The sequence below is a fragment of the Lontra canadensis genome, unplaced genomic scaffold (genome assembly GCF_010015895.1).
Source record: "Lontra canadensis isolate GAN:19392208 unplaced genomic scaffold, GSC_riverotter_1.0 scaffold46, whole genome shotgun sequence".
In the NCBI taxonomy this organism is placed as follows: Eukaryota; Metazoa; Chordata; class Mammalia; order Carnivora; family Mustelidae; genus Lontra; species Lontra canadensis.
This window is the reverse complement of record NW_022631040.1, coordinates 8297460-8322445: the sequence shown is the minus strand read 5'-3', so window position 1 is coordinate 8322445 and position 24986 is coordinate 8297460. Positions and strand designations below refer to the sequence as shown.

The window sequence follows — 24986 nt, the reverse complement described above, 5'->3', positions numbered from 1 at the left end:
AATGTGCCTACCAGGAATCCACACAAACAATGAAATTCCAAAGACGGTGAGGACAGTCAGGCAAAATGAGGTCTATGTGTCATTCTGAACTAAGGGGGAGGGGGTAGGGACCTGGGACATCAGAGGAAAGGAATGTATTTCACAGAGCAACAAGAAGAAAAGCAGATGTTTGGTAATTAGTTGTTCGCCCTGCCATACAGATGGGTCACTCAGATGAAATTTATCTCTGCTAATAATCCTTATTCTGGGAAAGATAGCCAATTTGGATTCTTCTATGTATTTAAGGGAGGGGCAAAAGTTTCTCTTCAGCCTTCATGGTCTCGATTGCCTTTAGCTTAAAAAAATCTTCATGCCAGAGTGGGCCATCTTGGGTGGCTGCCCTTGGCCCTTACATCAGTAGTCTGGGAACCTGAAAAAGCCAACCCATGACTCATGCCCATCAACTATTTCAAGCACCTCCTCAACAAAAATTGAATGACTAACACATAACCAGCCGCCTGCTTTTAAATATCATTTCTTCTTTCAGCTTTGTTGAAGTCTAAGCAAGACTAGGTAGGTTCTAAAAGAGAAGGAATACAAGGGACTTATGGTATCTGCCACATAAGGAAACTTATCAAGACCTGGTAACTCCCTTTATTTTTTACTTTATTTCTTCCCATGGCTAAGCATTTTCACCATAAATTCTGTGAATTTCTAAGTGTTCCACCCCATGGCTTCATTTCCTCCATTTCTATTCTGGACTATACATGCATTGTCCCTGGATGGATTAAAACACAAATTCCATTTATCGGAGACTAGTCCACTGTCTGTGGTAGGGCAGAAGGAAGGTCGCTGCGAAGAATAGCAAAGAGAGATTTTTCCCTCCTCGCACCCCCATTTTCTTTCTTGTTATGAGTGACCAAATGTGCACTGTCCACATTTCAACTACACAAAACTTATACAATTGAGAATAAAGATGATAACATTTAGTATTTATAAAACACAAAGTCTCTGGCAGGCTCTGTATTTAAAGGTTTTACATATGACACCTTATATACTGTCCACAACTGTAGGATATTGGTATTTTATCTAAAGTTTATAAATAAGGAAACAGATTCAGGAAGGATTGATAACATAGCCAGATTCGGAGAGGTGGGAGTGGAAGAGCTGATGGGCAGATCTACGCATGTCTTTCCAAAATCCATGCTCAACTCGGCTTACTCCTTTTTTTTTGAATCTGTTATTTACTTTATTATTTTTTCCAAGTTTTTATTTAAATTCCAATTCGTTAACATACTGTGTAATATTAGTTTCAGATGTAGAATTTAGTGACTCGTCACTTGTATGTACTTGGTACTCATACAATACCCACCACCCATTTAACCCATGCTCCCCCCGACCTCCCTTCCAGCAAACCCTCCAGTTTGTTTTCTATAGTTAAGGATCTATGCACCCTGATGTTTATAACAGCATTATCAACTATAGCCAGTTATGGAAAGAGCCCATATGTCCATTGACTGATGAACAGATAAAGAAGATGTGGTATGTGGATTATTACTTAGCCATCAAAAAGAATAAAATCTTGTTATTTGCAACACAGTGGATAGAGCTAGAGAGTATAATGCTAGGCAAAATAAGTCAGAGAGAGACAAATACCATAGATTTCACTCATCTGTGGACTCGAAGAAGCAAAACAATGGGGGAAAAAGAAAAAGTCAAATATTTATTCTTATAAACCAAAATATGTTAATATATGTTAACATAGTTTTTAAAGTGACTATTTCAGACTTCTAAACCTCTTCATTACTGCCACTGACAGTTACTATTTATCCTGAGAAAGCCATTGACAATACAGATTTTTTTTTTCCTACCACCTAAGTTTAATGCCTATGTCTTCAGAAGCAAAGAAAACAGATATGAGATAAAGAGAAGATGTCCAAGAAAAGCTGAATGCTTCGGGATACCTAGTTTAACTAGGAATTTATGTTAAACATCCAGTTAATTCAGGTTATTGTTCAGTGTACCTTTGTGTTTGGCATAAATATGTGTATCCAAGGTATGTGAGAGAGAAATCTCTTTTGTAAAAATACTAGAGCAAAAACGGAAGGTAAGGTCATTAAATATATGCAAGTTTATTCAAGGCAGAGACTCTCTAATCTTCATAATTTTTCCTTAATACTAATAGACAAATCTGTCTTTATAGCAATGCTGTTCTTATTCTTTTGCAAAAATACTTTCATAATTAAGTAACTCCTAATCAACTAGATTTTCCAAGTGAGAAAAAACAATGGTGTTGGAAATAAGGATTTTGTAGAAAAGGATAACTTCTTTATCCTGAAATTATCGTGTTAACAACTAATCAAACTCTGCCAAATGCTTTACTCTCTCAAAATAGTTTACACTTTGGGAATTTTCTACTACATTTCCTATATTCTTTCCCCTGCAAAAAGTTGCCCTGAAAAATATAATTAAATAGATGAGATGGGCATGTTCTGTTGTTTTCTTTCCTGTTGTTTAGACTAATGGACCATACCAGGCTTTTCTCTAATTCTAACATAGAACTAAATAATAGTGGTTTTATTACCAAGTCTCATGAAAATTTTTGATATTATGATTTGCAGTGAACTGTTGAAACTGAGAAAATATTCTCTGTCCCTTAACATTGATGAAAAATCATTGGTTGTATCCATCATGTCTGCTAACTCTTAGATTTGCATTTCACCCTTCTCAATCCTAACACAAGTGTCAGATTGCAAGCTAAGAAAACAGTCTAATTAAAAGAAAAAATTCCGAGGTTCCTGGATGGCTCAGTCAGTTGAGCGTCTTGACTCTTGGTTTTGGCTCAGGTTATGATCTCAAGGTTGTAGGATCAGGCCCTGCGTTGGGCTCCATGCTCAGCACTGGAGCCTGCTTAAGACTCTCTCCTGCTTCCTGGGCCCCTCCCTGACCTTGTAGTCTCTCCCTCTTTCTTAAAAAAAAAAAAAAAAAAAAAAAAAAAATTCAAATAAACTTAACTCTTTTTTCCTTAAGATAAAATAAGCCGTGAAAGTCCAAAAGTCATTTATTGACATTATACAAAACTTTTTAATAAGTAATTTTTGAAGCAAGAGTTTTCAAAACCTTCATGATCTGTATATGATACATGCTCATTCAAACCTCAAACATTTCAATAACTTCCAAACTGTTGCGCATCGTCCATATCTGGATTCCTTTTAAGTAGTTCATTTTTCACAGTATTAGAATGCCTACCGTAGTGTCAAGGAAAAAAAAATGCAATCTCATGGGATCATCAAAGAGAGTGTTTTGCTGCAATCATTAATCTCAGTGTACCTAAATGAAGAGATTATACTGTGACCTCTATCCTCAGCCAATGGTCTTTGTTAACTACTTTAACACTGTTTACATCAAGAAAGAAAGCATAGTGACCCCAAACCATCTTGTATCTAAATGCAATTAAAATTCAATCGGTATTCTGTCAGTTCCAGGCTAAGATGGATATAGGCATTTTGATATTTATAGATAAGTCTGAAATATTAGTTAATAATATTTACTTCGTATTTTTCTCACAACTTTCCTTTATAGCACTCTACAACAAAGAGTGGCAGAGGAAAGAATGCTTATTCCACTCCCCTTTTTTTATAAATATGCTAATGACCTCAAGCTAAATGTTAATGTGGGTCATTCTTTGATAAGAATAACAATTAACTGTGAAGACTGCAATGTAGCTTTTAGAGAGAAAACATTTTCAGGCCTGTCGTGGAATAGATTCATTTTGAGAGGTTAATGAGAAGGTGACTGATCCTTGTATCTTACATCTAATAGACCTTTTTTGAGGGAAAAAGGATCAGTTTTGGTTCTCATTGATATAATCCACATCTCTTTTTATAAAGCATTTTCTTCTGTCAGTGACTGAATAAGAAAATATCTAAACTAATTAATATTTGCTATCCTCAAAACTGGCTTTAAAAAATGTTGGCTTTCCCCAATATATATATCCCCCCCCCACCACACACACACACACACTATGTTTCTTCTAAACCCACAGTTGTCCTAAATGATATTTAGCTAACTATGCTGCCCCTCTACCATGCGGTTTGTTATGTTAAAGTTTGCCAAGAAGATACACTGCTCTCTGGCTGTGGAGATTTAAAAAATATGGCACCCACATTTGAGACCAAATTTCAAAATCCTTTTACCCAGAGGAATGTAACAAGTACAGTAACTTTACTGTTCACAATAAGGTCTTTCGTCCTTTTTTGGCCTCTAGTAGAAGAAAAAATTAGAATTTCCTTCTGCTTATGCAAACCATGTTTTAGGATCCTTTCACTCTCTCTCTTTGACAAATAAATAAGTAAATTCCTTAGGAAGGAAGAAAGGAAGAAAAGAAGGAAGGAAGGATAGAGAAAGAAAGAAAGAAGAAAGAAAGAAGGAAGGAAGGAAGGAAGGAAGGAAGGAAGGAAGGAAGGAAGGAAGGAAGAGGAAGGGAGGAAGGAAGGAAGAAAAGGGATGCCTGGATGGCTCAATCTATTAAGCATCTGCTTTGGGCTCAAATCATGATCCCACATGATCCCATGTCCTGGGATGGAGTCCTATATTGGGCTTCTTGCTCAGTGAAACCCTGCTTTTCCCTCTGCCTGCTGCTCCCCCTGCTTCTGCTCTCTCTCTCTCTCTGACAAATAAGTAAAATCTTTAAAAAAAAAAAAAAAAAAAAGGTCCTTTTAAAGACTGTCAACTAAGCCAACTGTCCCCTACATTCCAGGATTTCGTACGTTGAGAGAAATCTGATTATGCCCTGACCCACTCCTCGGTAATTTCCCTAGAGAAATGAAAACGTGTGTTTACACAAAAACCTGCTCACAAGTGTTTATAGCAGTTCTACTCATAATTGCCCAAAACCAGAAATAGTTCAAATGTCCCTCAGTGGGTAAAGGAACAAACTGTGGTGTATCCACACAAAGGAATACTATCCAGGAATCAAAAGGAACAAACTACTAATAAATACCAGAAAGATACTATGCTGAGTGAAAGGAGCCAGTCTTGGGGCTCCTGGGTGGCTCAGTCCAGTAAGCATCTGCCTTCAGCTCAGGTCATAACCCCGGGGTCCTGAGATCAAGCCAGACATGAGGCTCCCTGCTCAGTGGACAGCCTGCTTCTCCCACTTCCTCTGCTGCTACCCCTGCTTGTGCTCTCACTCTGTCAAATGATAAATAAAATCTAAAAGAAAGAAAGAGAAAGAAAGGAAGAAAGAAAGAAAAAGAAAGAGAAAGAAAAAAAGAAGAAAGAAAGAAAGAAAGGGAGGGAGGGAGGGAAGAAGGGAGGGAGGAAGGAAGGAAGGAAGGACGGACGAACGAAAGAAAGAAAAAGAAAGAAAGAAGAAAGAGAGGGAAAGGAAAGGAAAGGAAAGGAAAAGAAAAGAAAGGAAAAAGAGAAGAGAAGAGAAAAGAAAGGAAAGGGAAAGGAAAAGGAAGAAGCCAGGCTCAAAATTATGTCCTGGGAGATTCCATTTATATGACAGTGAAAGGACAAGCTGTGGCCATGGGGAACAAATTGGTGGTTGCCAATGGTGATGGGTGAGAGGAGCGCGTGACTGAAAGAATAGTATGGAGTTTTGGGGGCTGATGAAACTCATCTGTATCCTAATTGTATCTTTATGTTAAAATTCATAGAATTATGCATCACCCCAATAGGTCAATTTTAAATGGGTGATTTTTTTTAATAAAAAAAGTGTTGAGGGGCGCCTGGGTGGCTCAGTGGGTTAAAGCCTCTGCCTTCGTTCAGGTCATGATCCCAGGGTCCTGGGATCGAGCCCCGCATCAGGCTCTCTGCTCAGCAGGGAGCCTGCGCCCCGCTCTCTCTGCCTGCCTCTCTGCCTACTTGTGATCTCTGTCAAATAAATAAATAAATAAATAAATAAATAAATAAATAAAATCTTAAAAAAAAATGTTGAAGTCATATGCCTTAGAATTCTATTTCTATTCTATAAATAGGAAAAATAAGACATAGGAACAAGATCAAGTCACTCTGTTAGTGGAGATTGAAATTTGTATGATTAAAAATTAAATTGATCCATTAGAGATACTGTATTATATAATAATGTGATGACTTCATACATGTAATTTAATATGCTTTTCTGGCGTGTTGGTAGAGCAGAAAGAAAGAAAATTTATCTCCATTAAAATTACATTGAAGATTCCTATTTAAAGAAAGCAAGCAAAAATGTCCCAGTTAGAGACTAAGGTCGTTATTTCAGGTAATAAAGTATATGATCATATTCTAATAAAAGAAAATTCCGTATAGGGGTTTGCTGGTTTGATGCTGAGTAACTAGTGGATAAAAATGACAGACTTTGGAGTCAAACTTCCTGGTTTCACATCTCATTTCTTTCACTTATTCGTTGTTTGACCTTCATTAGGTTATTTAAACTAAGTAATATTAGTGGGAAATTTACGTCTCTGATTTCTCTGACTTCTGGAATTAGAACCCCCAAAGCTTTCATGTGCAAATAGAAGGAAAGGTTGATAACAATTGGGGAGCATTAGAGTACATGAGGTTAAGAGGCACCCTGTAGGTGACAAGAGATAGTCTCTTATGAATTATTCTAGAGCAAAGACTCAGGTGTGTCCATTTTCATCCAATTCTGTTAAAGGGCAACCAGTTCATAAAAGCTAAGAATCAAATGTCTAATGGACATTGAGATCCTATGAGCCCAGGAATCCTCATTGATTCTTGTTGATTCTAAGAGACCAAGCAATCCTTTATCTAAGCTGGCTTTCAGCAATTGACTAGGGAAGTCACAAATAGCTTCCAACCTTTAAAGAGAAAGAGACTTTCTATTTTGCATGACCTCACAGTTTCAAATCCAGACCCTAGGAAATGCGCTTTGTTTTGAAAACACAGATGCCTGGAAACTATGTCATTTCCGTGCTACCACTGTCAACAAATACAGAGAATCAATTTGTCAAGCTTTCACAGGAACATAACGGAAGATCATCCACACATTGTGTAAGAGTGGTGTTTTAAAGCGGAACCCAAGTATCTTTAGTGTATTAGTTTCCTAGGGCTCCTGTAACAAATTACCAGAAACGTGGTGGCTTAAAACAACACAATTTTATTACCTGACATTTCTCATGGTCAGAAGTTCTAAATGGGTCTCAGTGGGTCAGAAATAGTGTATCAAGCCAGACTGCCTTAAAGAATCCTTTTCCAACTTGTAGAGGCTGCCCACATTCCTTGCCTAGGGGCCTCCTACCATCTTCCAGCCTTGCGATAGTAGTCAGTCCTTTCTCACATAGCATTATCAAGCTCAATTCCATCAGGCTGTTTTAATCCCCTTTTGCCATTAACATAGCATATTCACAGATTCCAGAGATTAGTACATGGACATCTCTGGGAGGTCATATTCTGCTTATCACTCTAATGCTATGGTAAAATAATTATGAAAATTAAAGTGGCATTTCTGTAAACTCTTGGGGCATAATTATCCCAAGTGAATAAAAAAAGATACTGGGAGTGTGAGTGCAAGAATATATGAAAACCTGCTACCCATGGATCTATTACTCTAAGCAACTGTCTCAGGGACTGGAGAGAGGATGGTATTAGGTTGGGAACTATGGGAAGTGAGGAAGCACAATTTTGTTAATGGCCCTTAAATCTTGGGCAAAGTAGTATACAAGTGATTTATTTTTTGGATGGAATGAATAAGATATTATAAGGATTACAATAGGGAATAAGAAGTCTTTTCTGGAGTTATGTGGGTACAATGGACCTGATTTTCTTCAACAACCACCATTTGTTTTTTAGTGAATTTTTAGCCAGTTTCAAGAAGGACATAGTCAGATTTATAGAGACCTTTAAGGGTTTAGCCTCTTCTATGAATCCCATATCTAAACTGTCCTTGCCCCAGTGACTGTTGAAGACAGATTCAAGGTCTGAGATGTAGATCATGAAGTCATCAGGAATTAGGTAGTTAGCCTGTGCCATCATCAAATTATAGGCTGAGGATTCTGGTGGGAGTTCAAGAAACAGACTTATGTATACACATTTAGTACTAGCATCCTATTAACAAAGCAGATCTCCTCCCATCAAATGCACCAGAGTGGAAAAAATACAAAGTTAGCAGAAAAGTATGTTGATTAAAGAGAAGACAAAGACAAAGGGAGAGTCTGGAATGTATTTGAAATGTCTACCTCTGAGACAGGTTATTCCTAGGAAGGAATGATAGAAACATAGTAGAATTTATAATAGTGTAACCCCAATATCAATTAGATATGAAAACTTCAGTTTCTACCACTGCATGAAAAGTTCCTTTTTTGTGTGGCAAAGGCAGTTATGGATTGACCAGAACAGCTGCTTTCACAGAAAGAGGTTCTTATGCCAGCCAGTGTTTGTCTTTTTCCTTTTTTGATTCTTTCTAGCTAAAGTAGAGCAAATGTTCTTCCAGTGTCCCTTTTCCTTACAAATTGACATTCATCTTTGTGTAGACTAGACATGGATATGTCCTTGTTCTTTCTTTATTTAATTGCTTAATCTGAAAATCTATTAATTTGATCCATTTTTTCTTTTTTTATGAGCCAAAGTATCTTCCAAGTGCTCATCAAGTTCTTCTAATTTAGAGAGAAGACATTGTCTACTATCCTATCTTCTGATTTCCAAGGAATTATTGAAATCTTGACTTCCATTGAGAACAGAGTATTCCTAATGGTAGCTAAGCGGTCTCTGAAACTAGGCATGGAATTATGTTTCCTGTTTATAGATCTGGACTTTTTTATTGTAGTAAAGTATACATAACAAAATTTATAATTTTCACCATTTTAGGTGCATATTTCAGCAGCACTGAGTATATTCACATGGTTGTGCAATCACCACCACCACCATTTCCAGAACATTTTATCTTCCCAAACTGAAACTCTGTTTCCATTAAACATTAACTCCCCGTTGTCCCTAGCCCCTGGCCCCTGACAATGACCATTCTATTTTCTGTCTCTATAAATTTGACTACTCTGCGTACTTCATATACACTTCATATACACTCACATACACTTAATATGTTTTCAGGGTTCATCTGTATTCTAAAACATGTGAGAATTTCTTTTGTCTTTCAGACTGAATAACATTCCATAGTATGGATATACCACGTTTTCTTTGTCCATTCATCTACTGATGAATATTTGGATTGTTTCCACCTTATGACTTTTGTGAACAATACTGCTATGAACATTGGTGTACAAATACCTGTTTGAGTCCTGCTTTGCATATATTTTTTTAACTTTATACTCAGAAGTGAAATTCCGGGATCATAAAATTCTGTGTGAAATTTTTTTAGGAACTGCCTTAGTGTTTTTCACAGAAGCTATACTATATTATATTCCCCACAATAATGTGCAAGTTTATTATATGCAGAAGACCCAATTTCTCTAATTTCTTGGTAACATATTATTTTCTGTTTCTTTATTTTATAATAGCTGTTCTTTCTGACTATGAAGTAGTATCTCATAGCGATTTTGATATGCATTTTCTTAATAATTAAAAATATTCAACATCTTTCCATATGATTAGTGGCCATCTGTACATCTTCTTTGGAGAAATATCTATATGAGTCTTCTAGCCATTTTTTTTAATGGGTTGTTTGTGTTTTCGTTGCTGAGTCACAGGAATTCTTTGGAAATGTTGGGTGTTTGTCCCTTATCAGTTATATAACTTACAAATATTTTCTCCTATGGTTTGCCTTTTTATACAGTCAGTAATGTCTTTTGATGCATAACACTTTTAAATTATGATGAGGTGCAATACATCTATTTTTCTTTTGTTGCCTTGTACTTTTGATGTCATAATCAATAAATTATTGCCAAGTCCAATGTCTTGAAGATTTCCCCTTATGTTTCTTCTAAGAATTTTGTAATTTTATCTTTACATTCAGGTCTTTGGTCCATGTTGAATTAATTTTTGTACATGATATAAGGTAAGGGTTCAACTTCATTCTTTTGCATGTGTATATTTATTTTTCCAAGGACCATTTGTTGAAAAGATAGTCCTTTCATCATTGAATGGTCTTGACACCCTTGTTGAAAATTATTTGGTTATTTTTGTAGTTTCATTTCTAGGCTCTCTATTCTATTCCGTCAGTCTATATGTCTGTCTTTGTACAAGGACCACACCATTTTGATTATTTTTTTTAAGATTTTATTTATTTATTTGACACAGAGAGAGAGATCACAAGTAGGCAGAGAGAGAGGCAGAGAAGCAGGCTCCCTGCCTAGCAGAGAGCCCAATGCGGGGCTCGATCCCAGGACCCTGGGATCATGACCTGAGCCGAAAGCAGAGGCTTTAACCCACTGAGCCGCCCAGGTGCCCCCACCATTTTGATTATTAATTGTATCTTTGTAGCATTGATTGTATCTTTATAGTAAGTTTTGAAATGAGGAAGTGTGAGACCTCCAACTTTGTTCTTTTTCAAAATTGTTTTGGCTATTTGGGGTCCTTGAGATTCCATTGCAACTTGGGGATAGACTTTCTATTTATGCAAAAAATATTGTTGGGATTTTGATAGAGATTGCATTGAATCTGTAGATCACTTTGGGTAGTACTGACATCTTAACAGTATCATCTTCTGATCCATGAACATGGGATGTCAAATTTATTTGTGTCTTTTTTAATTTCTTTCATCAACATTTTGTAGTTTTCAGTGTTCAAGTCTTCCACCTTCTTGGTTAAGCTTATTCTTAAGTATTTTTTAAACTATTGTAAATGGAATTACTTTTTATAAAAAATTTCCTCTTCAGATTGTTCATGTTTAGTGTATAGAAACACTAATTTTTACGTGCTGGTTTTATATCCTGCAAATTGTTGAATTCTTTTATTAGTCTTAACAGGTTTCTTGTGGAATCTTTAGGGTTTTCTACATATAAAATTGCATTGCTATAAACAGAGATAATTTTACTCCTTCCTTTTTGGTTAGGATGTTCCTAATTTCTTTTTCTTGTCTAATTGCTCTGGCTATAAGTCCCAATATTATGTTGAATAGAAGTGGCAAAAGCTGACAGCCTTGTCTTCCTGATCTTAGGAGAAAAACTTTACTGTTGATTATAATGTTAGCTGTGGGTTTTTCATATATGCTCTGTTTTGTGTTGTGGTAGTTTCCTTCTATACCTAGTTTATTTAATGTTTTTATAATAGAATAGTGTTGAATTTTGTCAAGTGTTTTTGCTACGTCATTTGAGGTAATCTTGTGTTTTTCTTTATTCATTCTGTTAATATGGTATATCACCCTGACTTTCATGTACTGAACCATCTTTGCATTCTTTCCAGGAATAAATTCCACTTGGTTATGTTGGATAATCATTTAAATATTCTCTTTAATTCAGTTTGCTAGCATTTTGTTAGGATTTTTACATTAATTTTCATAAGGGATATTGGTCTGTAGTTTTTGCTTTGTTTTTTCTTAAATTGTCTTGTCTGGTTTTGGTATCAGGGCAAAGCTGACCTCATAAATTTTGTTAAGAAGTATTTATTCCTCTTCAGTTTCTTAGAAGAGTTTGAGAAGGATTAGCATCAATTTTTTAAATGTTTGGTAAAATTCACCAGTGAAACCATCTGGTCTAGAGTTTTTCTTTGTTGGGAGGTTTCTAATAAGTGATTCAATCTTGTTAATAGTTATAGGTCTATTCAAAATTTCTATTTCTTCATGATTCAGTCTTTTAGGTTGTGTATTTCTAGTAATTTGTACATTTCATCTACTAGAATGGATTTTTGACCAATGAATATGGATAAGAAAGACTTCAAGGATACCTGCTAGGCATTCTTGTTCCTATTTTTTATATTATTTACATATGTATCCATAGATAAATATTACCCCATATTTTTAATATCATTTTGGTAAGCAATTCATCTTGTTTTTACTAACCAAGCTTTAGAATATTTCGACCTCACACATAGATAAACTAATTGATAAAGATCAGGAAGCCCAGGACCATAAGTTCCTAAGGGAATCCTAATTTTTTTTTTAGTGAATTTGAGTTTTCCTTTTCTTAAGGTTTGGCAAGTCATTAACTAGATTATGTAAATCTTATCTGGACCATGGTTTAGAGCTTTAAGACCTGTCAGAGGTTGGTCAGTATACTTATAGACCTTATAAGATAAAAAGAAGGAATATTGTCCAGGGAGAAAGATACATTTTAAAGGGTGAAGTGAAGAGAAGAGGATCTGTTGAAGACACAGAAAAAAGAAGAGTGAGGCAAGAGGGAAGAGAGAGTCAGGGTCCAAGGGTTCAGAAAGGAGGTCAACTGAGAGTTAGGTCATGAGCTAGAGAGGAGAAGTATAGTTTTAATTTTAGATCCACCAAGTTGTTAGTAGCCCTTTCCAAGATATCCTTAAAAGATGAAATTTATTTATTTTTTTTGTCCTTTAGAGTTGTTCTGTCTTTTAAAGCATCTTCCTACCCCCACAAATGCTGCCTATTGACATTTATAAAATTTAAACTTTGATACCATGGCACTAGGCAAAAGACTATCTCATTCTTGTTTCAAGTTTCCCGGAATATCATATAAAGGGAGCGTGTGGGTGCAACTACATTAGTGAAATTCAATGTCTGCCACAGCCCAGCAAGTACTGATGTGCTGACTTGAATATAGTATTTTTATCTCCTCTCTTTTAATTGATCTTCACATTGAAAGTATTTTGTTTGCTTAAATGATTATAAATTGGTTAAAAAAACATAATCTAAGGGATCCAACTTTTAGGTTAATTTCTGAATCCACTCCACTTTCCAAAAAAATACATGACATAGATAGAAAAGTATTTGTGGACAAACTTTTTTGTAATGTTACTTAATCATGTTACCAGACCTAATGTACAAATTTCTTAGGGGTGAGAGAGGAAATAGGCAACATAGCGTTACTTCTAAGTTACCACCTGTGTATATGAGTAGATACGTTTATACATCTTTAATACAAAAATTTTTAAGTTGTATTGAAATTTTGCAACTCCAAAATGACAGCATTCTTTCTAATAATTCCATCAACCAGTTGGCATCTGCAATATGACTGATAAAATTTCATTGTGAGTCAAAGCATATTTTTTTAACTATGCAATGATTGTTATTGTCCTAAATTGACAGGTGAAGTATGTTGTCCAGATGAACAGCACAATCGGGTTTCCACTGGCATCGGTGACTCCTGCTGCGGCAGAATGCCTTACTCCTCCTCAGGAAACCAGATTTGCTGTGCTGGGAGGCTTCATGATGGCTATGGCCAGCAGTGCTGTGGTGGACAGATTGTGAGCAAAGATTTAGAATGCTGTGGTGGAGAAGAAGAGGGCATGGCATACAGCCGCCTTCCAGGTAAGGAGCTCTTGTCTACCTTTCAGGGTGGAGAATCTGAGAAACAGGGAGGTTGAAAATCTTGCCCTAGATATAAAGCAAATAAGGAGTTAAAGCTCATGTTAATTATCTCAAATGCAAAATTTAAGTACATATTATATCACAAATAAAAATGTAAATTCACATTTTCTACGTTCATGTGATGCATTTAATTAAAACAGATTAAAACGCTTTCCTCTTGAAAAGTGTCATATCCACTGTAAACAAAAACACACATGAATGCATTGGTTCTGGATCAAGAGAATATTTCCTAGCAAATACAAACATTATGCAAAATTATTATTGATGACACTATATCAATTATTTTGTTCTGATATTCTTTTTTGGCTATTAATTTAAAACTATTTTTTAAAGTTTTTATTTATTTATTTATTTGACAGAGAGAGCATGAGCATAAGTGGGGGGAGCAGCAGTCAGAGGGAGAAGGAGAAGCAGGCTCCTCACTAAGTGGGGAGCCGGATACAGGGCTAGATCCCAGAACCATGACCTGAGCTGAAGGCAGACGCTTAGTAACTGAGCCACCCAGGGACCCCGTAAATTAACACTAATTGTAAGAATAATCATTATCATTGATGGAGTACTTACTATCAGCCAGGTACTATGCCCAATGTTTTATACATAATTACCTCAATTAGTCTCTTTTTTTCTATTAATCCTTATAACTATCTTACTAGATAGATACTATTATTGTTTACATTTTAAAAATGAGGAAACTGAGACATAGAGATTAGACAGTGTCCAAGATCACATGGTAGTCAGATACAGATTTTAGGGTGCCTGAAAGTTATACAATTTGGGGTACCCTTTTTAAGGAAAGAAAATGAAATGATTAAGATAAGACAAAATATAAAAATAATATTTACTTAGAAGGAGACACTAATTATAAAAATTACAAATCAAAGAAAGGAAATCTAGCAAATCCCACCAACATAAAAATAGTTATGTTTGGATTCTATAACTTCTGACATCCCTCTTTTCTCCTCCTGACACATTTAACTTACATCTTTGATCACCACTTCATGGAACAATGGTTTTGTACCATTTAGCTCTAGAAAGACAACTCATTTTTCCTGTCATGCGATTAATTAAAACATTTTTAATTATTTCAAGTTTTGGAAAGTGGCTTTAAGCTTCAATATTTATTATTATTGTAATTTTATGTAAATATTTAGGATTATTGTCAAATTTGGAGAAATATCTACCAAGGATCTTTATAAGATTTAAGGGCATTTTAAGTTTTCTTGTCTTAAGGTGATTTGCAGTGACTCATCTTAAATATTTGTTGAACTGACAATATCATTAACAAGTTTTTCATGGATATCCTTATTATAGGATTGAATTTGAGTTGTACATTATCATGATGTCACTATTTTATCTACACATCCGCGAAAGTATAAATTTTTCCAATATATTTATGAGTTACCTATCTTCATAATTTGTAATAATTTATGCTTCAATCCTAGATCCGTCATTTTCTTTTAATAGTTTACTACCTTTGTTATAATTTAAAATTTATTTTGTTATAATTCTCTTCTCAATGCAGTCTATTTCAAGTGATTCTGTTGTTCAGTTTTACAACTTTTGTTTCATATTCCATTAATTTTTCTGTCTGATCTTTCTCTTTCTTTAAAGCTTCCCTTTACATGTATCCAACTTAGGAGTCTGTAATTTCTCACATTCCTTATCTTCCCAAATTGCAGTTAAAATGACCTATTCAAACCTTAATGACTTTTTTATAGAAGTGACAGAAGTCAAATAAACATAGCTACTGAACCCGGACTTAGTATTTCCCCAAATCAGCTTCCTCTTAGTTAGATTTCAAAAATGTACATGATCACTCTCCTATTTCAATCAATACAAGGAAACATAAGACAGAAGACAAGTTTAAGGGGCAAGAGACAGAGACCATAAAAAATTGTAGTTAAACATTATACATTTGCTAATTTTATAAAAATATGTAACTGTGCCTACCTTGAAGGGGGCTCTTGTAAACAAATTCTGAAATTCAAGCTTCATCAGCTTTAGGGTAAATCTGCTTGTGTAACCTGCAAGTGTTGGAACTCCAGCCCTTCTCTGAGAATTATTTCAGGACATCATTGTATCTTGATGCAAATGAACTATGAATTTCCTGTTGTTTTTCTATAATTTCTTCTTTTTAAAAAATACCATCAAAGTGTTACCCATAATATCAGTAATAGTTATTTATTGTACTGTTATTGTTAAATACCGTATTTTTGTTTATTATTTATTATTTATTCTCTTCTATGTAAAGTTCTGATGAAAATTGCTAAGAAGAACACTTCAAGAACAAGACTAATCAATCAAAACAATTTTAAAAGTTATCAGTCCTAGGATTGAATCCTAGATTCAGGATTCAATCCTGAATCTTGTGCCTTAACAAGAATACTAGACTCTCAGTGTTTTCATAACCCTTAAGTACATAAGAAATGCTTAATCATATTATTCACAACTAAATTTCAGTATTCCCAGTATGGGAAAGATTTTTCTCCTTTTTTGAGCTAGAAAATACCTGATTTCTAGTTTTTCATTTTATCTTTGGACAACCATCAAGTGTGTTTCCAAGGCATTTACTATTCTATAAAATTATAAATCACCCATCTGGATCCACACTATATGCACCTATGCATTCTTTTTTTTTTAATTTAATTTTATTTTTTCAGTGTTCCAAGATTCATTGTTTATATACCACACCCAGTGCTCCATGCAATACATGCCCTCCTTAATACCCACCACCAGGCTCACCCATCTATGCATTCTTTTTTAATCCAACCCAGAAGGACATATTTAGAGGAAGATATTAATATACATACTGTCAAACTATTTGATAGTCCCATGTGATTTGTTGATCTGCATCAACTGTCCAGAAAATCGTGATGATGGATAGTTGCCTATATACAACAGAATTAGGTTTCAATTAGGACACTTACATTGACCATCCCCCTCCAATTTAAGGATTTCCTCCAATACATGGCACAGGACTCCTGGATCTTCAGTATAAGGTAGCAAGAGAGTTGACTTTGCCAGGTAAAACCGAGAAACAAAACCAAAAAGTAACTTGCCAAGCTCTTTTAAAATGAGTGATACATTGAATCATATGATACACAGAAGTTCAGTGGAGACACATAGTCCTTTCAAAAAATTTCCCCATGGGGGCACCTGGGTGGCTCGGTGTATTAAAGCCTATGCCTTCAGCTCAGGTCCTGATCCCAGGGTCCTGGGATCAAGCCCTGCATCGGGCTCTCTGCTTGGCAGGGAGCCTGCTTCCCATCCTCTCTCAGCCTGTCTCTCTGCCTACTTGTGTTCTCTATCAAATAGATAAGATCTTTAAAAAAAAAAAAAGTCCCCATGAATTGTAGCCTTAAGAAGTTAGTGTTCTAAAGATAACTGAAGTCCAGTCAAGGAATCCAGCCTGGTCACGTGTCTCCTAGACACTGCTTACTGGCTAAAATATGTACACAATAGTCAGGAGACAAGATACAACTATGGCAAAAAGTAAACAACATTCTGTGTTCACTATTTGCAAAGCGGGGTTTTATGTACCTTGTATACATCCGCCCATTTATAACACACTTAAACCTTGCATCAACCCTGTGACGTAAGTACTAGTCTCTCCAATTTCGAGATGAGGAAATGGAGGCATTTCTCACAAAAGTGAGAAACCATCCCCAGAATAAGTAGCAAGTGGCTGCCTTACTTCCGGTAACATTAATTGCTATTATAAACGAAATCCCCAAATTCGTAAAGGCTCAAATACAACAGGGTTTACTTTTTCTTATATAATAGCACTGAGATATGAGCCGATCTGTAGGTGAGCTCTCTTTCCTAGTTATGAGCTACCTGTTGAACTGCTAGATTCTGTGGTCAGCTGGGAGTTGTATCTATTTCTGCAGCCAGAAGGGGAAAAGAGCATGGAATAACATGTGTCTGAGTTCTTTTTTTATTTGCCAGGTCTAGGAATAGCAAATATTTTAATTAACATTTCACTGAACTAGAACTCAGCTATATGTCGACGCCTAAATGCAAGGGAGGCTAAGAGATTTGCCTGTGAATTTTTGCCGCTGTGGCTAAGAAAGAGGTCTAACTCCATCCAAACGAGTCCATGCTCTTAACGTCTTTGATCTCTCTGATAGTTGGAGGAGCATCAGATACTCTCCCATCCAAGCCATAGCAGTGTACGTCAGGTCTACTAAGCAGGACCAATAGAGTCAACTATCAGGTTGCAAACATTTTCAGGAAGACTGGGAAAAAAAGAGGCATTATAAACTCTCCCTTTGACAACATACCTAATGTATGCCAAAGTTAGAAGATAGGGTATGACATATGAGTGCTAAGCCCTGAGACGGTGACTTTTAAAGAATGATCTGGGACTTCTAAGGGTCAGACTCTTGGCAGAGAGATGTTTGCAGGTGGTCTGTGAGATCAAAATGACTTTCATAATAATGCTAACCTATTATATGCCTTTTTCAAACTCATTCTCTCATGAGTATACAGTGGAGTTTTTCAGCGGTTACATGGCATGTGATATTGCAACAATTGGATGCAGAAGCAGGTATGAAAAGTTAATTCCTTCTGGTAAGCCAGACATTAGAGAGGCTTTGCAAAAATGCAAAACAATGTCATTCTTCTCACTCACTCTTCTTAGTTTGGAAAATGTATTTATTTTTCATAAATATTTTGTTTATTATTTAAATGAAGTAATGAATACATATTTCAAAAACTTTTGTTTTAGGCTCTAACCCAGTATTTATCAACAGATATAACCGACATAAACAAAAGCTATTTGGAGTCCTCGATTATTTGTAAAAGTGTAAAGGGGTCCTCAGACTAAACTTTGTAAATCACTGCTCTAAGGCGTGGTTATTAGTTATACTAGAAAATCATGGCACTTAATTAGTTACCCTGTGCTATAATTAACCAGTTGAGTATCTCCTCTTTTAGATGAGTAGCTAAAATTACATACCTTAAAGACAGCACAATGGATGCCAGGTTTGGGGGATGCAAAAGCATTGCCCCCTCCATACCATAATGAGTCAGAGTTTTAACATAACAACAAAAATGTCTCATTTTAACATCTGTTCATCTGTTGCCTTTTTTTAGTTAATTGCCATATTCCTTCCTTTGATAAAAATGTATTGTGCAGTGACTATGCTCAATACACTATTCTTGGTGCTTGCGATTGTAAAAATCACTGATTCCATTTTTATCCTTAAGGACTTATAATCTAATCAAGGAGGAAAGACCCTATAAGGTTAAACACAGTCCATCAGAGAGGGATGAACACAAGTATATTCTTAAGACTGAGAGATCACTGCAGTCAAGGTGATGGAAAAAGCTAAACCATTAGATTGGAACCTCAAATAATGAGCAAGATTTTGAGATGTGTAGATGGAAGAAGGACGTTTCAGCCAAAGGGCATAACTGGAGCCAAAGTGTGAAATTGGCAATCTGTGAGGCATGTCCAAGTAGTAGTGAGCTGTTGGGTTTGTTGGAGGGATACACTGTGTGTAAGGAAATAGAGGGAGAGAGGTCTGAGTAGGCAAAAGGATCTGAACGTTACTAAGTAACCAAGGAAGGGTCAATGTGATGATAAGAACTGCGACTTAAGGCAACAAATTATTTTGGTGGCAAATGAATGTGAAGAAGAAGAAAAGATAAGTCAGAGCACTATTGCCAAAAAATAAAACGTACCTGTTTTAAGAGATGAAGTAGAGGTAACTCTCTGTTAGGACAATGGCTCCTAATATTTCAGGGGCTTTACCCTCCTTAAGAATCTTTGAAAAGTTACAAAGCCTCACTGCCACTACTCCGCAGAAGTTTGCTTGCAATTTCATATACCCCTGAAGCCCATCCTTGGGCCCCAACTTCAGAATCCCTTCTTACTGACCTCACTGTGATTTTCCACGCTTGTCAAATATTTCTTAAGCAAATTGCAACATTACACAGCTCCAGTGAATTAAGATTCACTCTCAAGTTTCTCACGACATCCTGCAATTCTGCCAAGGCTGGTAATCATGGTGGACATTAGGAATGATACTTTTTAAAAGGAAAAGACCCTCTTTTTATTCTCTTGACCTTCCTGCAGGTTTCAGTGAAAATAGAAACATTCCACCTGTCTTTTTCCTCTCACTGCTGCTGCTCCCTCCTGTCGCCCCTAATGACTGTGACCTCAGTGACCTTCCAGAATATCCATATGGTCCTTTTTCTCCTCAACCTAGCAACACCATACCTGCTACATGAGGGTTTGGATCTCATAATATTGTTCCTAAGCCTGGCCTCTCTCACTATCTGGCATTGTGTGCCTGCCATAAGACCGGGCTGGCTCGTAAAACATCTCTTTATGTACTTTATTACTTAAACTCTTTTATTTGCCTGCAGGAGCCCTTTAACAAAATCACATTGAATTGACTTTCTCACACCAAATCAAATCTCCCTGGTCCCAGTTCAGTTGTCTTTGTCAATATGTATTTTATAAATGGAGTGAATTAACAGATGCTGTTGGAACAGAAGTGCTGGGGTAGCGTTTATGTTTTTACTGCTCTCTCTGGGCAGATGAGTTGTGTAGGAGTGTTATACAGGTATCTCGGGATGAAAGTCATGCTCATCATTGCGGTGGATATGTATTCTTAACCATTTTCTTTGGGTGTATTTTAAACCTCTTTATTACTCTTTTTATTCTTAGTGTTTGCTCGTATGGTTTTGTCATTGAAGCCACTAATCTTAGATTGGACTTGACTGTATCTTTTAGCATAAAGAGATGAACATTAAAGTCTCCCTACCATTCAAAGAGACCAGGATTTTTTGTTACCCGTGAGAAACCAATGAAGCCATACCTTTGGAATGTATTGCCTGATTTCTATTATAAAGGTTGTCCATGCAGCCTCAGATAGGAAAATCTAGGTTGGAACTGCTTTGTAATAGAATACTGAGTTTCCGTTTCCTGGAGTCGGACTTCTGCAGAACGATTGACTACCACTATTTGGTATAGAAGACGGGATCTAGAAACTTTGCAAAGAGGGAAATATAGCACAGAAATCCATCACGAAAGAACTGTACTAAAGAATATTTTCCAGAAAGATTTCCAGGTGACATAAGAATTTTTGAAAGGTGTGATGTAGGAAAAAAAACACATCTCAACAATTTGGGGAGCATGTTTGTTCTACCCTTTCTTTGTCAGTTTTGTGGTGGTAGCCATGGGGCCATCTACTGGTGGAGACAAGCATACATCTCTTTTCTTTCATATTCTGCCACGAATTTTATAAGTTTACCCTAAGAATGACTAATCACAAAACTTTTTTTCAGTCTTATAGGCCTAAAATATAGTCCCTTGGCTTAAAATGTCCCCACGATCAGTCCCAGAGTTGCACATTAATTTGTCATGTTCTAGACTGTGTTCTTTCCTACTTTACTGTTTTTATCTCAAAAGCATGATTCATAATTCTTGGCCTTTTTTTTTTCCTAGAAAAATGGACGCCTGTTTTACAGAATTAACAGTTTAGAAATTCATCAGGACTATATGTTTATAAATGCTTTCCTTGTCAGCCCTGGCCATTAAATGAGTGTTAGTAACATATTGAAACTATTCATGGTATTGTGAGTAAAAGATTCTTTCCTTCACTGTTTTCTCAGTTGTATCCAATAAAATGGAAGCTATCTGTTGGATATATATTCTGTTGGGAAGATAAAATATATTGCAGTTTGATATCAAAAATAAATATCAAGTAGCTCTATGTGTACTGTACCACTTTGGTAAAATCTGTCCAAAAAGCATCTTCACCTTTGTACAAATTTAAAGGACAGCCTCTGGAAAAATAGATCGATCCATCAACAATAGATCGATCTATGACCCGTTTTGTTTTTCTTTTGGCATATTTAAAATTGTGCATTCTACATGTCAGAGTTCAAAAGTCAAGTGCTACATGTGATAAATTAGGCAGGGGTCAAAAGTTATTTCAATGCAGTTTCAGAAGATTGTCTGTCTCTGAATTTGCAGCTCATTCATGCTGAAGTGATGCACTATGGGAATTAGTACCAAACTCTGCTCCGCAACATCTGCTCTCCCTAAGTGAGTTAGTGCACGTCAGACATCTTTATGTCAGAATATTGCAGTGATGGATGCAGTCTTCAGAAAATGCTGCATAAAAATCTGGTGTGCCGTTCTGGCCATTAAGTGAAATTACTATTTAAATTAATGGCACTGTCACAGTTTATCTGTGCAAAGAATGAACGCTGATTAGGGTATTAAGTAATTAGCAATTTATCACACTGGAACAAGGTTGATAATAATTAAAGAAGTAATGGTTTACCAAAGAAACTAGAAAGGGAGTCACTTCTTGTTATGAGAGTGGAATCTTGGCTGAAAATTTTAATTCAGTGAAACAAAGATGAAGCTCTTTGTGAAAGAAAGCAACCTTTTTTTTTTTTTCCTAGTGTAAAAACAGTTCATTATCAAAATTTTAGTTGACCTGTCAAAAGTCCCTCAGAGCGATCAGATGACTGATTAGGAGTTTTGAATTAGGTCAATGTCTGCATTTTTATTTTATACTTAGAGCATGGTGAAACCATCAAGAAACTTGGGAGTAGAAGGGGAGAATGTATTCTGCTCCCTAAAGGGCCAGTTTTCAGTTTTCAGATTGCTCTTTAAAATGGAAACATGAATTATTTTAAGAAAACTGCTAGAGAAAAAAATGCCGGTAAAAAGCCCAAGGTTGTATTTAAATGTCTGATCAGAAGGCAGCAGGAAAAAAAAAATGTCCAAACAATACAAAATTTGAAGCTCTAGATTTGTGTAACATGTCAGTTTTACCATTTTATCATAATCAAAACTCAGATTACAATGATAGCTCTGCTGTGTGTATTTATGTGAAAAAAAAATCTTTCCTGGAAATGTTAAAACAATGAAATTTATTAATAAAGCACCAAAGAAAACAGTTTACTTTTTAAACCAATTACTTTGAACATTCACCACACTTAGATGGCATGCAGAAATTGAGTTATGATCAATATACATCATCTTAAAATATTGGGAGATTTTTTTTTAAAGTGGAAAGATCAGTGAGAGAGTTCTTTGGAGTCATGTGTGTCTAAACATCTTTCTTAAGGTATGTACCAAGCCAGTGTCTACTTTCGATAATTTTTTTAAATAAAAAGCACTTAAAACTCGCTGGTCTATTATTAGGAGTGTCTTTCATAATGTAGGTGTTTGTACAGGACCAGAACAAACAATTCAGGACCCCAGGGCACTTTGAAGTTGAGGTTCTTTATGTTATCAGTCAGGACTAATAATAAATAAACAAAATTCTAATTAAAATAAATCATTCATCACACTGTGCTGCTTTATCACTGGATATAAATTCCGATATAATAGCACTGTGACATAGGGTGTAGTCACCTTAATTTCTGGTTTAATCTGACGCTAGAGTATTGTTTATTTATTCAGGCTTGTATGTCTAAATTTCTGTTGTATCTCTTCTATGGCAAGATCTAAATGATGTGAACACAGGCAGTTAAACTGAATTTGGCGCAAGAAAGGAGGTTCGTTGGTGTGAAAGGCACACATGTCTTTCCTCAACAAGTGGGGCATCAATGTTCCCCCTTACAGGGTCTTTCTTTCCCTGCCTCCAACCTCTCATCCATGTCCAAGGATGGTTCCAGAACACAGTGCTGCTCAAAAAACAGTGGCCAAATTGTTCACCTGATCTGTGAGCAGGCTCAGATGGTTTTGAAGAAACCTATCTCATGAAGAAAGGATGGTTACCATTGCTGCTGGATTCACAAGAAGCAAATACGTGCACCCTCGACAAAGCCAGGCAAAAACTCATACGAATCCTACTACAGCATCTCCAATGACAGGATGGTCCTACCTCTCTCTCTCCTGTTCAGGCTCTCATCCTAGAGTGCCTCGGTGACCTTTTCTCCCTTGCAGATTTCTAGAGCTTTCTTCTGATCCACTGGACTTTATCCCTTTTCGTGCAAGACAATATTATCATCCCAAAGTGGGCAGGTGATTCTCGTGACGGAAATCAGGACTTTTTTTTATGGAGCTCAGGAGAAGTCTGGCCCCGCTGAATGGTTTTGGAACCCTTCCTCCTGAGTGTTCTTTACCTAATTAGTCTAGTGCTCTTGGTAGAAGGACCCTCACTGCACATTTAAATCACCTTGGTAAGGAAATGCTACCTTAGGTATTGTACCATTTCAGCAACTGCCTGAGTCTGACATTTTTATACCAAACTTTATAGCAGTCTCCGTTTTCTTCCTTTTTTTTTAAATTTCATATTCATATATAACATTTTATTGTTGCAGGGATGTTCTGTTGTGGGCAGGATTATGTGAATATGTCAGATACCATATGCTGCTCAGCTTCCAGTGGAGAGTCTAAAGCACATGTTAAAAAGAATGACCCAGTGCCAGTAAAATGCTGTGAGACTGAACTTATTCCAAAGAGCCAGAAATGCTGTAATGGGGTTGGATATAATCCTTTGAAATATGTTTGCTCTGACAAGATTTCAACTGGAATGATGATGAAGGTAATTGATAGAAAACCTCTCAGAGGTGCTGATTTGACAATGGAAAGAGAAATACATTGTTCGTAACTATTTTTCTAAAATAGGAATATAAAAACTCCTGTGTGCATTATTCATTTTCACATTACATCCATATTAATACCAAATGAGTTCGCGGTGATTGATGTTATTGCAATGAATTCTAAAGGAATTAATAATGATTAGCTGTTCTCAGGAAGCTTTACCCAGCACTCCAGATCAGTGCAGGACCAAAAGTCTGTGACGAAAGGGCCAGCACTTGTCAGCTGGGACCTCTGTGTCATGCCATTTTATGTCCATGGGTGCTGGGGATGGAAATGGAGAGAGAGCCTGTCTTCTCCCCTCAGAGCCTCTAACCATAATCCAACAGTTCCCTTTGATAGAGACTTTAAGATCCAGCAAATTCACTCGTGCTTATATCCTATTTCTTGAGACAGCAGAAGATCAGCAAATGCCTGCCACCCATGAAAGTGAACAGGCCTCTGAGTGTACCATTTGTTTGGATGTTGAGATGCTTCACGGCTGACATGTCATGTTTTGTTAGCATTAAACTTGACCCAGGGCTCCAGAAACCTATCAGTTTAAAGAACGGATTGTGGACTTCGAAAAATCAGACACCCTCCTCTGTTCTGTAGCAATCCACTATTAGGAGATGGTTGCAAAAGGGTGTTTGGGTCATAGACCATGGAAGGGCTCTTGCCAACTGATGCAACTGCACAGTCGTTGTGTAGACGCCATATACGTGGGATGTAAAGTAAGTCTCGAGATTGTTAGGGTCCCAGCAAGCACTTTGCAACAATTAAAGACAATTCATAAAGTTGTTAAAGAGAATAAGTACTTTATGAAGTGAATAATCATACAAAATACCCTTCAACAATAGTTTTTCATCTACAAATTTTTTTTTAGCAATTGGTCTGACCTATACACAACTTTAAAATAGCCTATTCCAGGGATGCCTGGGTAGCTCAGTCAGTTAAGTATCTGCCTTCAGCTTAGGTCATGATCTCTGGGTCCTGGTATTGAGTCCTGCATCGGGCTCCTTGTTCAGGGGGGAGTCTGCTTCTCCCTCTGCCTCT

General features: G+C 36.4%; 1 protein-coding gene across 1 annotated transcript in view; it reads left to right on the top strand.

The window, feature by feature from the left end:
- The window catches only part of USH2A (usherin), a 678599-nt gene that overhangs the window by 495071 nt on the left and 158542 nt on the right, over window positions 1-24986 (top strand). The window contains exons 49-50 of the mRNA XM_032872913.1: window positions 13091-13312; window positions 23672-23895. Of these exons, the coding sequence (XP_032728804.1) occupies window positions 13091-13312; window positions 23672-23895 (446 nt within the window). The remainder of the gene's footprint in view (window positions 1-13090; window positions 13313-23671; window positions 23896-24986) is intronic.